At 47.6% G+C, this 14911-nt stretch overlaps 1 protein-coding gene across 1 annotated transcript in view; it reads left to right on the forward strand.

The window, feature by feature from the left end:
• Positions 1–14550, forward strand: part of LOC106814034 (SEC14-like protein 1) — a 17228-nt gene extending 2678 nt beyond the window's left edge. The window contains exons 2-10 of the mRNA XM_014818295.1: positions 1682–1933; positions 7833–8121; positions 8686–8798; positions 9214–9403; positions 9781–9940; positions 12791–13097; positions 13397–13534; positions 13903–14060; positions 14424–14550. Of these exons, the coding sequence (XP_014673781.1) occupies positions 1682–1933; positions 7833–8121; positions 8686–8798; positions 9214–9403; positions 9781–9940; positions 12791–13097; positions 13397–13534; positions 13903–14060; positions 14424–14550 (1734 nt within the window). The remainder of the gene's footprint in view (positions 1–1681; positions 1934–7832; positions 8122–8685; positions 8799–9213; positions 9404–9780; positions 9941–12790; positions 13098–13396; positions 13535–13902; positions 14061–14423) is intronic.
• Positions 14551–14911: the final 361 nt, after the last annotated feature.

Here is a 14911-nt window from a genome sequence, read left to right on the forward strand (position 1 = left end):
TCTCTCGTCTCTCTCTCTCTCTCTCTCTCTCTCTCTCTCTCTCTCTCTCTCTCTCTCTCTCTCTCTCTCTCTCTCTCTCTCTCTCTCTCTGTCTCTCTCTCTCTTTCTCTATCTCTCTCTCTCTCTCTGCGTCTGTCTGTCTGTCTGTCTCTCTCTCTCTCTCTCTCTCTCTCTTGCTCCTTCCCCCTCTCTCTCTCTCTCTTTTTCTTGCTCCTACGCGCGCGCTCTCTCTTGCTCTCTCTCTATCTCTTATTCGATACACTTGCTTACACGCCCTACATAAAGGAAGCCGACGGTATTTCGTTTCAACCGCGGTGTATCATTCACGGAGCTATAGTGGCGCTCACTGCTATTGGTGGTGCGATTGTAGGGGTCATACCTACTTCAGGAACCCTGGGTCTCGGGTCTGCGTGTGCATCAGCAGCAGCAGCTGCAGTAGTAGCACCACCAGCAGCAACAGCAGCAGCAGCAGCAGCAGCAGCAGTAGCAGCAACAGCAGCAGCAGCAGGGGCAGCAGTAAGAGCACAACAGCAACAGAAGCAGCAGCAGCAGACGTGTGAAGGGGAGAGCGAGCGGTCGTCTTTCTGCTGCCGTCTCTTAGCTGCTGTCGTTGTTGAGCTGGTGGCATTTCACACGGCCGCCGCTGGCGGCGGTTCGATTTGGATTAGACGAAAGTTCAGAGGCAGAGATCAATTGAGACTTGATGCATGCACTAGTCCGGCAGCCGTATCCTGAGGCCGTTTTCACGAAGCTTCGAGATTCATTTCGAGTTTCGTATTATGATGGTACGAGAAGCCTTTTCATGTACGCGGCAAAGCTGCGCGCTTTTCAGCGCTTGGATGGCAGCGCGCGCATGCGTGCGTTCGGGCGTGTCGTGGGCGTGCGTTTCTGTGTGCAGGGGTGCGTGCGCGCGCGTGCGTGTGCGTGTAATTGCGTCCTTTGTTCCGTCCGTCAGCGAACCGTGCACCGTTTCGGTAATAGGTGTCGAAAAACATCCAGCAAACACTGATGACGTCAACAATGACGACTTAATCCTCTTTGCTTCGGCTGAGATATATAATAAGACTTTGTAATAATGGAATATAACAAGACTATGCCGTAAAGGAATATAACAAGACTATGTCATTAGGCAATGTAATAAGTCTATGTAACAAGGGCATATAATAAGGTTATTATAATTATATAACACAAAGGCATATTCTAAGGTTATATAACAAGTGTATATGATAAAACTATATAATAAGACATGGTAAGGTTATATATAATAAGGGTATATGATAGAGCTTTATAAAAAAAAACAGTGTGATAGGGCTACGCAATATCAAGAGTACATAATAGAGTACATAAGTACATACGACATAAGTACAATAATACGAAAGTACAAAGTACAAACATATAAGTATACATAACATGAAATACACAAGTACAAAATTACAACATACGTACATAAGTACATACAAGAGTACATAATAGTCTCTAACTCTCTATTATGTATTCTTTGTAATATTCACGCATGGTAGGGCTATGTAATAAGAGCGTATATAATAAGGCAGCACGCTGTGAAACCAGTGGAAAATGAAACGTTCGTACTTCCTCATCTGCTTGTTTTCCTTTTCTGCCCTCAATCTGCTCGTGCAGGCGAACACAGCTGCGAATGTGCGTTTCTTTCTGCGTCGCATAGGAGAATAATGTCGTGCGCAATCGAGTAAAGTCATGCTGGAATGCGAGACTGCGTGTGCCGACGCCGTACGAGCATGCATCTTCACGCGCGCTCACACGTTTCTTCTTTCTTTCTTTTTGTCAGGTGCATCCGGACAACTCCTGCTGGACGTGCTTTGAGCAGGAAGCGAGTCTAGACGTGATTTCTTTCTTCGGCTTCGAAGCGACAGTGGAGAAGCTGGCCTGCAAGCACTATGCGGCCAACATCAAGAAGGTATGGCTGTCAGTGATAAAGTGAGAGGTCCAATAGGGAGGGAGGGCGGTAGAGAGGCGGGAGGGAGGGAGGTAGAGAAGAGAGAGGGAGCTAGGGAGGGAGGTAGAGAGGAAAGGAGGGGGAAAGAAGGAGGGTGTAGACAGGAGGGAGGGAGATAGGTAGACAGGAGGAAGGGAATAAGATAAAGAAGAGGGAGGGAGGAGCGGAGAGAGAATATTAACCTTGCATTAGCCTAACCTTAACTTTGCCTCTCCAAGTCTTGCAAAGATGGAGGAAGATATAAGGGTTTGGTAGATAGATAAAGAAGGTGGTAACCATGCATCGGGCAGAGAGTTATAAAGAGGTGCGTGGTGTTAATGGTCTAGCGGAGAGTGAAGATAGATGTCTCTGCCTGATAACAAACACGACTAAGATCCTAATCTCGTGGCCAGCCAAACGAGCCGAGAGTTGAACGTATAAAAAAAAGGATCACCGATGCACGGAGTTCGATTCCCTCTCTCGGCGGAATATCGGGCTGCCGTCGCTAATGGCGAATAATCGCCGTGTCAACAAATGATAATAAAAGCACATCACCAAAACCGCCTTTGATAAACTCTGTACCATCGACCATCATTGAACAATGTTTGCAGCTACGGCAGCAGCCAAGCAGCAGCAGCTACGGCAGCAGTAGCAGCAGCAGCGGCATCATCATCAGTAGTAGTAGCAGCAGCAGCAGTAGCAGCAACAGTAGCAGCAGCAGCGGCATCATCATCAGTAGTAGTAGCAGCAGCAGCAGCCGCAGCAACAGTAGCAGCAACAGCAGTAGTAGCAGCAACAGTAGCAGTAGCAGCAGCAGCAGGAGCAGCAGCAGCCGCCGCATCGTCATCATCATCATCATCACCATCATCATCAACAGCAGAAGCAGCAGCCTCCGCTCTCCCGTTTACATTTCCGTTCAGGCATCGACGGCTTCTATTGAAACACAGCCGCAGTCGTTGATGAATGCCTGCCTGCCTGCCTGACAGACATTTCCAACGCAGGCAGATGACGCGTGCATTCACGTGCGGTCAGACACGCATTCGGTTTTAGATGCGCTTGCCATGTAGTAATATCTCAGCTGCGATAGCCGACTATATACTGAATAATACGCATGAATTCGGTTTTAGATGCGATTGCCATGTAGTAATATCTCAGCTGCGATAGCCGACTATATACTGAATGAAACGCATGCGGGTGAGATATACACATACATTATACACCCCTGGTAATATCTCAGCTGCGATAGCCGACTATACTGAATAATGCTGAATTATGCTGCGTTTACACTATCGATTTTTGTCAGCAAATCGACGCATTTTGTCAGCAAAACACGCATTCGGTTTTAAATGCGATTACCATGTAGTAATATTTCAGCTGCGATAGCCGACTATATACTGAATAATACGCATGAATTCGGTTTTAGATGCGATTGCCGCATGGTAATATCAGGAGTGTATGATATAATAGATATCTAAGGAAGCCACTCAGCTTCCCGTTTCCACAGGTTCTCGGTTTAGCAGGTGCGCTAGTGGCGCCCGTTTCTTAAGGGTGGTATCAGGTTGCGTCGATAGATTCCACGATAGATAGCACGAGAGGTAGCACAGATAGATCACACGATAGATAACACAAACACAGTATTATAAAGCTACTCTTCGTTGGTTCTATTACCACAGAATATTCTCGTAACAGTCTAAATTCACACAACTCCACGAAACTACTCAGATGCCTACACGGAAGTCTACACACACAGAATACCGTATATCAGTAATTTCGTACCTTAGCGCAGCGGTTCGCGGAGACTCTTGGCCGGGGTGAAGATGAATGGTAGGAGATAAACGGAGAAATACAACGGACTACGTGTGAAGGTAACAGGGACACGATAAGAGCGGGACAACAACTGGACCGTTCAGTTCAAAGGATCAAGCCAAGTCTGCTGCTAATTACGCGTCTTTTCGTCAACAAGTCTGGTCCCTATAGATGGGGCAGGTGGACATCACGGCGGAATCATCATTATGGGTCATGGAATGATTTATTGTGATTGCGTCCGTGCCGCGAACTAATATGTACTATCTGTGAAGCCGGCGCTTTCCTACACTTGCCTCGAGGTTCCAAAACGTTAGGAGCCACAAGTTGTGGCGAGTAACGGTTGCGACATCACGTACGGAACGCAGTGATGGTGCAACGGTGTCGTAGTAGGGCGGGGCGTCGGAGTGGTGGCTGCGTGCCGGGAAACGCGCACAGGGGCACATGCGACAGTACCCGAAGGTGTACGAGACGGTACGATACGGTATAATACGATTACGATTACGACGTTGGGGACGCTATAGGTGCGGCCGCATTTGTTGGGTTTTGTATTTTATGGGTTTTTTGTTTTCTCTATGTCAGCACTACATTTATGTGCTGCGATAGCGGCAAGACGTCATTATAGAAAGCGCGGCAATACGCGAGACGTACGAGCACGAGACACGTCGAAACACCAATACAGTAATACGGCAATACGGCCATACATTAATACATCACTACATTGTTACGGTAACACGTTAATACTTCAACACATCAATACATCAATACACGAATACATTAATACATCAATAGATTAATACATGAATACATGAATATATTAATACATCAATACGGCAATACGTCAATACGATGACTACGGCAATACGTTAAGACATTATTACAGCAATACGTTAATACACTAATAGGACAATACACTACATGCCTAGACCATTCCCCGGGCGGGGGAAGCGCCCGAACACCTGCACCAGCTGTCGTCGGCCCCTGCCGATGGCCTGCCAGGCCCAGTGCCAGCCCTCTTCCTCCGCTGGGGCCGCGTCCAGCAGGTCCCAATTCTGTTCGGCTGGGGCGACCTCCGGCAGGCTCCATCTTTCTGCAAGTGGGGCGACCTCCGGCAGGTGCCATCTCTCCTCGAGTGGGGGTACTTCCGGCAGGTTCCCGTTCTCGTCCTCGAGTGGGGCGAGCGCCGGCATGTCCCAGTTGTCGTCCTCGCGTGGGGCGAACGCCGGCATGCCCCAGTCCTCCTTCTCGTGTGGGGCGAACGCCGGCATGCCCCAGTCGTCCTCGTCGTCGGGGAGGTTGTTGGGCCAGTGGCCGTCGTCGCTGTGGTCGTCGGCGGAGTTCTCGTCGTCGTAACTGCGGACCCGTGGTGGTGGTCTGCGGGTAGGCTGTACCCGCAGCACGGGGTGGTCGGTCGCTGCCGGCGGCGGCCAGTCGATGCGGTGCCTGCTGGCGGGGCCGCTGGACGTGGCGTCGGCGGTGTCGGCGCAGTCCCGCGGTGTGGCGGCAGCGGTGGTCGGTAGCGGCGATGGTGGCCTCTGCCGGGGCGCCAGCGTGAGGACGATGGTGGTCCGCCTGGGCGCCGCAGTGGTGCGGTGGGATGCCACAGATATACACATACATTATACACTCCTGGTAATATCTCAGCTGCGATAGCCGATTATATTGAATAATACGCATACGTAATGAATGAAATAATTTCATTGGATTTCGTTGAAACTGAATTCATAATACAATTGAAAATTTCGATAGTAAGTTAATTTCTTGGATTTAACACAAGATAAATATGAATTCATAATACGCATTCGGTTTTAGATGCGATTACCATGTAGTAATATTTCAGCTGCGATAGCCGACTATATACTGAATAATACGCATGAATTCGGTTTTAGATGCGATTGCCATGTAGTAATATCTCAGCTGCAATAGCCGATTATATTGAATAATACGCATACGTAATGAATGAAATAAGTTCATTGGATTTCATACACCTACGTACATTATACACTCCTGATAAAATTTCAGCTGCGATAGCCGACTGTACTGAATAATACGCATGCGTATTTTAGTCACGTCTGCCTACACCTTGGCTTCAACGCATGCTGACCTCCATGCCGATCTATCCAGAATTTGCGGTAATACCTATGGGTTACATGTGTGGGTAGATAGATCTTCAGGTCAGCCTGGTTGTAGGCAAGAAGACTGGGCAGGGGATAAGGATGGCTGAGAGGGTCTATATGTCCCCCAGGGTACTGCGGGTACGTACCCTGGTACTATCTAATATGCCGGACCGTACCTCGTCTACTCCACTAACGAGTCTAGGGAGTCGCCTACGCCTACTCCCTAACCCTAACCCTAACCCTAACCCTAACCATATCAGATGGTTACCAGGGTACGTTCCGGTATACCGGACCATACCCAGGGTACGTTCCGGCAGTACCCTGGGGGACATAGACCCTCTCAGCGCTACTTCCCATATGCCTCTCAAGACAGCTCGAGCTCAAACTGAAACTGCTTATGAAGAGGATAGGATGGAAGAAAGGCAATCGGTGCTTTGAGTCGTTTGAGACAGTGTCAATATGTTTGTGTGCTTTGCGGTAGCAGGTAATATAACGATATCATTACGTACACCTGTCAGTCTGTGTGTACAAGTAACACTCAGGTTTGCCGGTACGTCATTAGTCCGGCTGCCAGCGTTAGATATAGACTGGCACCGATTCGTTGGGCGCTGAGTAGCCAGCAGGACAGTGGCAATGGGAACGGGTTTACTTGCTATCGATTGGTAGCCATCTAAAGACGCTGCAGCCGGCTCGTGTCCACCTCCGAACGGTTTCGTATTCCTTAGTTATCGAGATGCTGGTGAATGAATGGCCTTTTGATTTGTGTGCGTGTGGCGGAATTCACAGGGGGCGCCACTTTTGCGTGGCTCGCAGACGGGAGTGAAACTCAAAAATGTCAAGTGGGATATGTCATTCCGCGTACAATAATTACAGACCTACTCGGGTACTTTGGTTTAGGGTTAGCATTATTGTTAGGAATTAGGGTTCGGGTTGGGAATTAAAGGGACAGTAGCCTCTAGGATTTTACTGCATACAACTGTACTTACTGTATAACAAATCGTCTATACCCACACGTATTTGTTACCAGATACCTAATTTAATTGTTATAATTAATTACACATCAACGCTACGAAATTTGAATGGCGCCATGACACCCGCGACCGTGCTGCCACCCCGAAAAAGTTGCGTATTTCACAATTTATTTTGCACGTTACAGACCGAGGGCTAATCACAAAAGTGCAATTATATTTATACCTAAATGCTATTTAACCGAACGATATTCATTTTAGGGCAAATTTATCCATATTATAACTGAAACTATATGTCGTTTATAAGATATTACAATCCTTTGGCTTTTAAATGAATAAATAAGAAACACCCTCGGTCTGTAGCCCTTGGCTGGAAAGTGGTTTTGCGCAACTTATCAGATCGTGCGCTTTGAGTGGCGCCACCGTCGTTGTAATCAAACTGTAGTCGTTAGTTTTAAAACATTAAAAAAAATATTTCTAATGGTGATTGAACCATGAAAATTTTTATGTAGTGTAATTATAACCTAAATTAACTGAAAATAACCCTAGAACCTAGAGTAAACTCTCCCTTTAAGAAGATGGTTTGAAATTGGGGTAAGACTACTAAGAGTTTGGGATTAAGACTAGATGTTAGAATTATGATTTGGAACTGGGGTTATGGTTAGGAATTAGGGTTAGGAATTAGGATTATGGTTCTGGGTTAGGGATTGCAGTATGGAGTATTGGAGTGGACTATGATTAGGTGGCTGTTTTTTTGTGACATTTTACTGTGTGGTATTTATACTCTCAAATGTCTATTCAGTTGAGTAGCGTTCTTGCGTAGTTGCGTAGTTGAATGGGCGCTAGTCTAGAAGACATGCGCCCCATTGGGTATTGTATTGTAGACATGAAGTATTGTGGGACATGTATTTTAGACTAAGGCCGTCGAATGCAGAGGATAGTTGGGTGCGTCAAACGTACGTACGTACATCCATGTTCTCATCCCGCCGACAGGGCAAGGAGATCATCCTCTACTACATAGAGGAGCTGCTATCGCAGGGCGTCACAATCCTGCCGAAATGGGAGCCGGTCTCCCAGGCCATGCACCCCGACGCCCTCTCCCCTGCCGCCGCCGCCCCGGCCGTCACGTTTACGATCGCCGCAGAGACGGAGGCTGAGGAGGTGCGACCACGCGTCGACAGCATGGTCAGCGTGAGCACGCTGCGAACACGCCGCGAGTCGGCGCCGCACGACGCGATGGGTGGCGCCACCGCCGATCTGCCCGACCGACGGAGCAAGGAGGGTAGGTGTTAGTTGGCTGCAGGAAGTAGTTATTATTATTTTTATTTAGTTTAATATTTTTATGTATTAATATTTAGTAGTTTGTAGGTTAGAGGACGGGGTGGGGCGCTGCGCGAAGGGTGTCCGGGTGCTTTCCCCGTCCGATGTATAGACGGGTATATATCGACGACGCGTAAGAGTACGTACGGTGGCACTGCGGAGTGAAAGTTGAGCGAAAGCCTTGTGCTCAATGTGCCGGGGAAATCCGTATGTCTCTACCAACTGTGCTGCTTGCGTGTCCGTCCTCCCGGGATTTAAAATCGAAAGATTTAAGATCGATCAGAAAATCGAGTTGAGTCGAGATGAGCGCCGGAAACAACGGTTGCGCATCGTTGCAAAGATGGGTTGCTAAAAATTGCTATCGAGACAAAGCAAAAGGTTGGGGAAACCTAACGAGACTATACCATAAGCACACACAAAATTATACGTTCGTTGGTAACGAGGCGCTAAGAAGCTCTGAAGCCGTCGCATTAGAACCGCGTGGGGCGAGGCGCTAACCCTGACATCCGGCATCTGATTGTTGCAGTGCAAAAGATCGACAGCGATTACATCGAGAAGTTCCTGGGACCGCTCAGCTTCCTGGAGGAGAGCAAGCTGATGGAGATGAGAAAGTGGATCAGCGAGACTCACAAGGATAAGGTGAGAGAGGAGTGTGCGTTTGTCGCGCGCTCCCTGCAGTCCTGTCTCGGTAGATCGTGTCACGGGTGAGTCGCGGAGAACAGGACTTGTTTGCAGCAAGCGTGTCTCCATCAATTTTGGGGATAATGAATTTAATATACTTTTTTTTTGTTAGATTTTAAATAAAAAAATTTTTATTTAAATCAAAATATGTTTTTAAACGTTAAATTCTACCTCCTGAAAAAAAATGTAATGTAAAAATGTTAGCGTACGACCAGTGTGTGTAAAACGACTTACGGGCTTAAAAGAGCGCCACTCATGCAGCGTTCTGTGTACACAAACACTTGCATACAACGCAGCGCTGTTCTTCATGCATCGTTCTTCACAAACGCGCCAGCGTGGCTTCACAGCTTTGCTTTGTGTTTTGCGCTCGCAGATGCCGAACGAGGCTCACCTCATGCGCTTTCTGCGCGCGCGTGACTTCAACGTCGAGAAGGCGCGAGAGATGCTGCACCAGTCGCTGCTGTGGCGCAAGCAGCACCAGATCGATCGACTGCTCACCGGCTACAAGTCGCATCCCGTCATCACCGACTACTTCGCCGGAAGCTGGCACCGCGAGGACATGGGTGAGTGGGGGTGGACCCTTCCTTCGTCTCGTCGGCGTTAGCCGTGCTTTGCTTCTGATTTTTTAGGCGTCGGCTGCGTGCGCGGTGTCTCCCGCGGACCGAGTTGTGTTACTTGGTTTAGTTTGATGTCAGTGGAGTTAAAAGATTTAGTGTTTATTCGTCACATTTCAGAGTGTTATGAGTCGAAATTAAACTTAATTGGAGAGCTGTTCACTTGTTCTGCCACGTGGCGCCCCCTGGTTCGTCCATTGCTAGCATTACACAGGCAGGCAGAACGGTTCACATACTCCGCCGAACTTCCTCCCGAAAAAACCCGCTTTGTTTTAGAAGTTTTGGGTGGGAGATTAAACGAAGAGGCGTTCCGTTGTTTATTTCAGCGGGCCGGCCCCTGTACGTGCTGCGGCTCGGTCAGATGGACTTCAAGGGACTGCTGCGCGCTGTGGGGGAGGACGACATACTGAGACACTTGCTCGCGACGTGTGAGGAAGGCCTGCAGAAGTGCGAGAAGGCTACAAAGACCCGCCAGAAGCCCATAAGGTAGGGATGCGTAGGGGTGTTGCACTGACCTGTACCGTACTCTACAGTGCAGTGCCGTGCCTTATCAATGTGCGTGTGCGTGTGCGTGTGCGTGTGCGTGTGCGTGTGCGTGTGCGTGTGCGTGTGCGTGCGCGTGCGTGTGCTTGCGTGTTCGTGCGTGCGTGCGTGTTTGTGTGCGTGTTTGTGTGCATGTGCGTGTATGTGTACCATAGTTTGTCATCATTTTGTGAAATTCTGCTTATCCTATAGATCTATGTAGTATTACTACCCACTTTCCTACCTGATATACAACCATCCCACCTACATACATACATACATGAGGGGGTCCATGCCCCCCCTTCTTTGGCATCCGGAATACTCTCTAATTTTCAGTGGCATCCGGAATACTCTCTAATTTTCAGTGGCATCTGGAATACTCCATAATTTTGGGATGGCATCTGGAATACTATTTAACCTGCAGCCAGCACCCGAATAATACATAAGCAAACAGTAACCAATAGTCCAATACACAACATTTATTAACCTTTATTCATGCACACTATTTATTAGGTAAGCAATAAATACATCTTAATGTCATGCTTGTTAGAGGCAAATAATTGAAGAAAAGGTACAGACTTTATGCCCAGAAGTCGGCAAATCTGCTGTTGAATTTGATTTGCCTTCCTGTCCTGCTTCTGGGTTGTGTGATGCTACTACTGGTAGGGCGGATCCAAGAATTTCAAAAAAAGGGGGCACCAAATGAGCAATATGTAGTGAAATGTGGGGGGATGATCGGCGATAGAGGCGGAGGGACCAAGCCGGCAGCGAGCGAAGCGAGTGAGGGTGGCAGGGGCGTGTACAGGATTTGGACAAGGGGGGAGGGTCTAACCGTAACACATACTTACGAGCACGCGAAGGGGGGGTCTGGGACCCCTGGACCCCCTGTACACGCCCCTAGGGGGAGCTTTTGCACTTTTTAGCTTAAAATGGTGCAATCTGGTGCATACTGTAGAGGGTATTTTAACTCATATTCAGCAATCATTTAGTGTTAAATTTTGATCAGTGGCGGTGACCAGCCTTGTCGGTTATGGCGGGCGGGGTGGGGGGGAGGCAAGACCGTCAAATGCTACGAGAAATTACATTACCCTGAAAATGTTTTAAACCTTATATATTTCTGACATGATCATGTGGTATTACAGAAGCAGATTCACATATCAATAAAACTATTGCAGGCTAGAGAAAAATATGGCAATTTAAAAAAAAAAATCTTGTGATAACTCGAATATATTTCAAACTTGAAAGAATGTTTATATTAGTATGAGTATGTCATTACAGAAGCAAAATAAAATTAGTACTTTCTTCTCTAATGAAACATCCGGTTACATACATGTATGACATATAACATGTTGCAGGCAGCAAATATATCTCTAACAATGCTAAAAATCAAATTCTTGTAATGACTGAGATGTTTCTTGGCAGGAAATTCAGAGAAGAATGACTGACAAATTTGAATATTATGTTAAACATGAAAATGGGTCATGATGTCACAATTTCTGACTGGAATCTCATCTTGTAACCTTATTTACAACATTGAAATGGAAAAATTAATTTTGTATTTTGTAATTTTTTTGGTTTCAAAAGGGGGGCACGGGCCGGATGTGCCCCATCTAAATCCGCCTCTGGTAGTATATATATTTGCGGGCTCTTTAACACTTCATCACCAGCAAAAAAGCGCGCGTAATGGCCTAAATCCAGTCCAGATGCAACAACCACGACAACGGTGGCATAAGTTTCGGTTGTATACTTCAATTAACATTAGACTGTGCGTACACCGACTGGATTCGGACTGATTCCGTCTGGTTCGCCCGATCCTACTGCATGGGGACAGTCTCGTTCCAGTCTAGCAGGGTAAATAGATCCAAATTTATTAAAAAATGGGGCAGGCAAAAGTTCAGCAAAAAAGTAGCACAAATCCCCGATTATAGTATCAATTCATTTTCGCCGTACGGGAATACGTTATTACTGTCATCGCCGTCGTACGGCGTACCGCACCTCGGCGTACGGAATACTCTCTAAATAGGCCGGAATCCGGCGTACGAAAAGGGCATTGACCCCCTCATACATACCTACCCACCCACTGCATTACCACTGGTTACCCAGATGCATTACACATCATTTTAGATCAAGTGGTTAAAAAGTTCAATTTTGAAGATGGCGTCCAGCGGCCATTTTGTATTTATGCAAATTACTAGAGTTCCCCAAAGTTGCCATTTAGGCAACCAAGCTGAATTAGTTTTAGGACCCCATATGAGTACAAATCAGCAAAAAAACTTTATCATGAAATATCAAATCGACTACACTAAACCGCCCACCCAACACCGACCTAGCAAGCCACACGAGTGCTGTGTAGCTGTGTATAGTTAAACGAGTAGAGCTACGGCTAATTAGTAATTAGTAATTAGTATTAGTAGTGATGAGTAATTGGTAATTAGTATTAGTAGTGGCAAGTAATTAATAATTAGTGTTAGTAGTGGCAAGTAATTAGTATTAGTAGTGACGAGTAATTAGTAATTAGTATTAGTAGTGGCAAGTAATTGGTAATTAGTATTAGTAGGGGCAAGTAATTGGTAATTAGTATTAGTAGTGATGAGTAATTAGTAATTAGTAGTGACAAGTAATTAATAATTAGTATTAGTAGTGGTGAGTAATTAGTAATTAGTATTTGTAGTGACGAGTAATTGGTAATTACTATTAGTAGTGACGAGTAATTAGTATTAGTAGTGGTGAGTAATTAATAATTAGTGTTAGTAGTGGCGTGTAATTTGTAATTAGTATTATAGTCTCTGTATCGTCTCACGCGTGCGTACGTAGCTCGTGGACGGGACTCGTCGACCTGGAGGGGCTCAGCATGCGGCACCTGTGGCGGCCCGGCGTGCGCGTGCTGCTGCGTATGATCGAGCTCGTCGAGGCCAACTACCCAGAGACGATGGGCCGGTTGCTGATTGTGCGCGCCCCGCGCGTCTTCCCTGTGCTCTGGACGCTCGTCAGCCCGTTCATCGACGAGAACACACGCAACAAGTTCCTGATACTCGGCGGCAACGACTACCAGGGCCCCGGCGGGCTCACCGACTACATAGACACGCGCTACATTCCCGACTTCCTCGACGGCGACTCGCAGGTGAGAGGCGAGTGCGGGGCGCGCAGGGAGCGGGCGCCGGTCTAGACGGGCGCGGCCTCATCGTCGAGGCTTCGTGGGGTTTTTCATAACTGGTTTTAAAAACTAAAGGTTGATTTCTAGGCAGGGGTGGCTTAGGTGGGTACACTTGCTCACGATCAGTGCTGTCTGGTCATTTATTTTGTCAAATCATTGTCACAGATACTGACCAAACTGCTCCCAGCAAGCTTCACTTAGCCAAATACGAGCTTGCCTTTGATATTTAAGTTGAAACGTGACTATGTTACTATTCTGTGTCACAGTGTGATATGGCACCGGGTGGACTCATCCCCAAGTCGCTCTACATGGCCGAGGTTGACCAGGAGTTGACCGACGGACCGCCGCTTGAGACGGACAGCATCTACCATCCGGCCAACATATTCCGAGGCACGCCGCACGAGGTGCGTGCGATTGTTTATAGATGGCGCTCTGCTCTGATGTTGCGCGATGGTGGGAGATGGCTGTGTGCTGGGGGTTCACGCGCGATCAGTACTGTACAGTGACGGCCCGAGGTGTCCTTGGTTAAAACATAAACAGATAGATAATAAATGAATGAATGAGTGAATGAATATGTAAAACAAAGAAATAAATATATAAATAAATAAATAAATAAATAAAAGATAGCATGGTTGATGCAGATTTATATAACGTTTGTGACGAAATGAACACCGAAAAATTCCAACACGGCGCATTGTGTGCAAGCTCGATAGTCCACCGTGATGCATTAGTTACCGATCCCTCCGTGTGTTCTTAACTCTTTACCCCGCAGGTACTCATTCCCGTCCTGGAGCCAGGCACCGTGATAACCTGGGACTTTGACGTCATCAAGGGAGACTGCATCTTTGCGCTGATGAAGACCAAGCGACCGGTCGACCTGGACATCATAGCTTTGCACAGTCACCATCATTCGCAGCACGGTCACAACAGGTAGGAGGGGAGGAGGCCACGTGGAGCGGGGGTGTGATGGGGTGGGAAGGGGTGGGGCCGAGGTGGAAGGAATCACCATCTAAAACCAGTAGAGCTTAGTTTCCCTCGTTCATGTAGGAGAGAGAAAGAGAGTGAGAGAGCAACAGTGAGAGAAAGAGAAAGAGACAGAGACAGCGAGAGAGAGCAAGAGAGCAAGAGAGCAAGAGTGTATTTCCACGCTTAAAATGCTCAAATATATCCCTGCATTCCGTCACGACAATAGCTCATGGATAGCTTAATATCGGTGACAACCCGAATGTCAGCGTTGACATCTCGGGCGACGCGTGTCATAGTCTAATCACCTGCTGTTGTTTCTTCACACAGCCCGGCCAGTCCGAAGCTAGGCACCGTGATGGATCGGCCGCTGATGGCACTTGGGGTGGATGCGTTTAACGCTGAGTCCCCCCTCGTCGTGCGAGAGGGAGACAGCATACAGGTGAGGATGCTATAACAGCAGGTGTCTCGTCCGCGCCGATGTAATATATCCTCGTAGAAAGTCCTAAACAGGCTCGCGTGACGCACGCGGCTAATGGAAATGTTCTATTCTGGGCTTTTCTGCTTAATATTGGCTTCATCGCAGTGTGCGTTGCTGTTCGCACGCGCGGTTAAAATGTTTATAGGCGTGTGCGTGTGCGTGTGCGTGTGTGTTACACTGTGTGTGTGTGTGCGTGTGTGTGTGTGTGTGTGTGCGTGTGCGTGTGCGTGTGCGTGTGCGTGTGCGTGTGCGTGTGGTTGTGTTACACTGTGTGTGTGTGTGTGTGTTTGTGCGTGTGTGCGTGCGTGCGTGCGTGCGTGCGTGCGTGCGTGCGTGC

The sequence above is a fragment of the Priapulus caudatus genome, unplaced genomic scaffold, assembly GCF_000485595.1.
Source record: "Priapulus caudatus unplaced genomic scaffold, Priapulus_caudatus-5.0.1 Scaffold859, whole genome shotgun sequence".
NCBI lineage: Eukaryota > Metazoa > Priapulida > Priapulimorpha > Priapulimorphida > Priapulidae > Priapulus > Priapulus caudatus.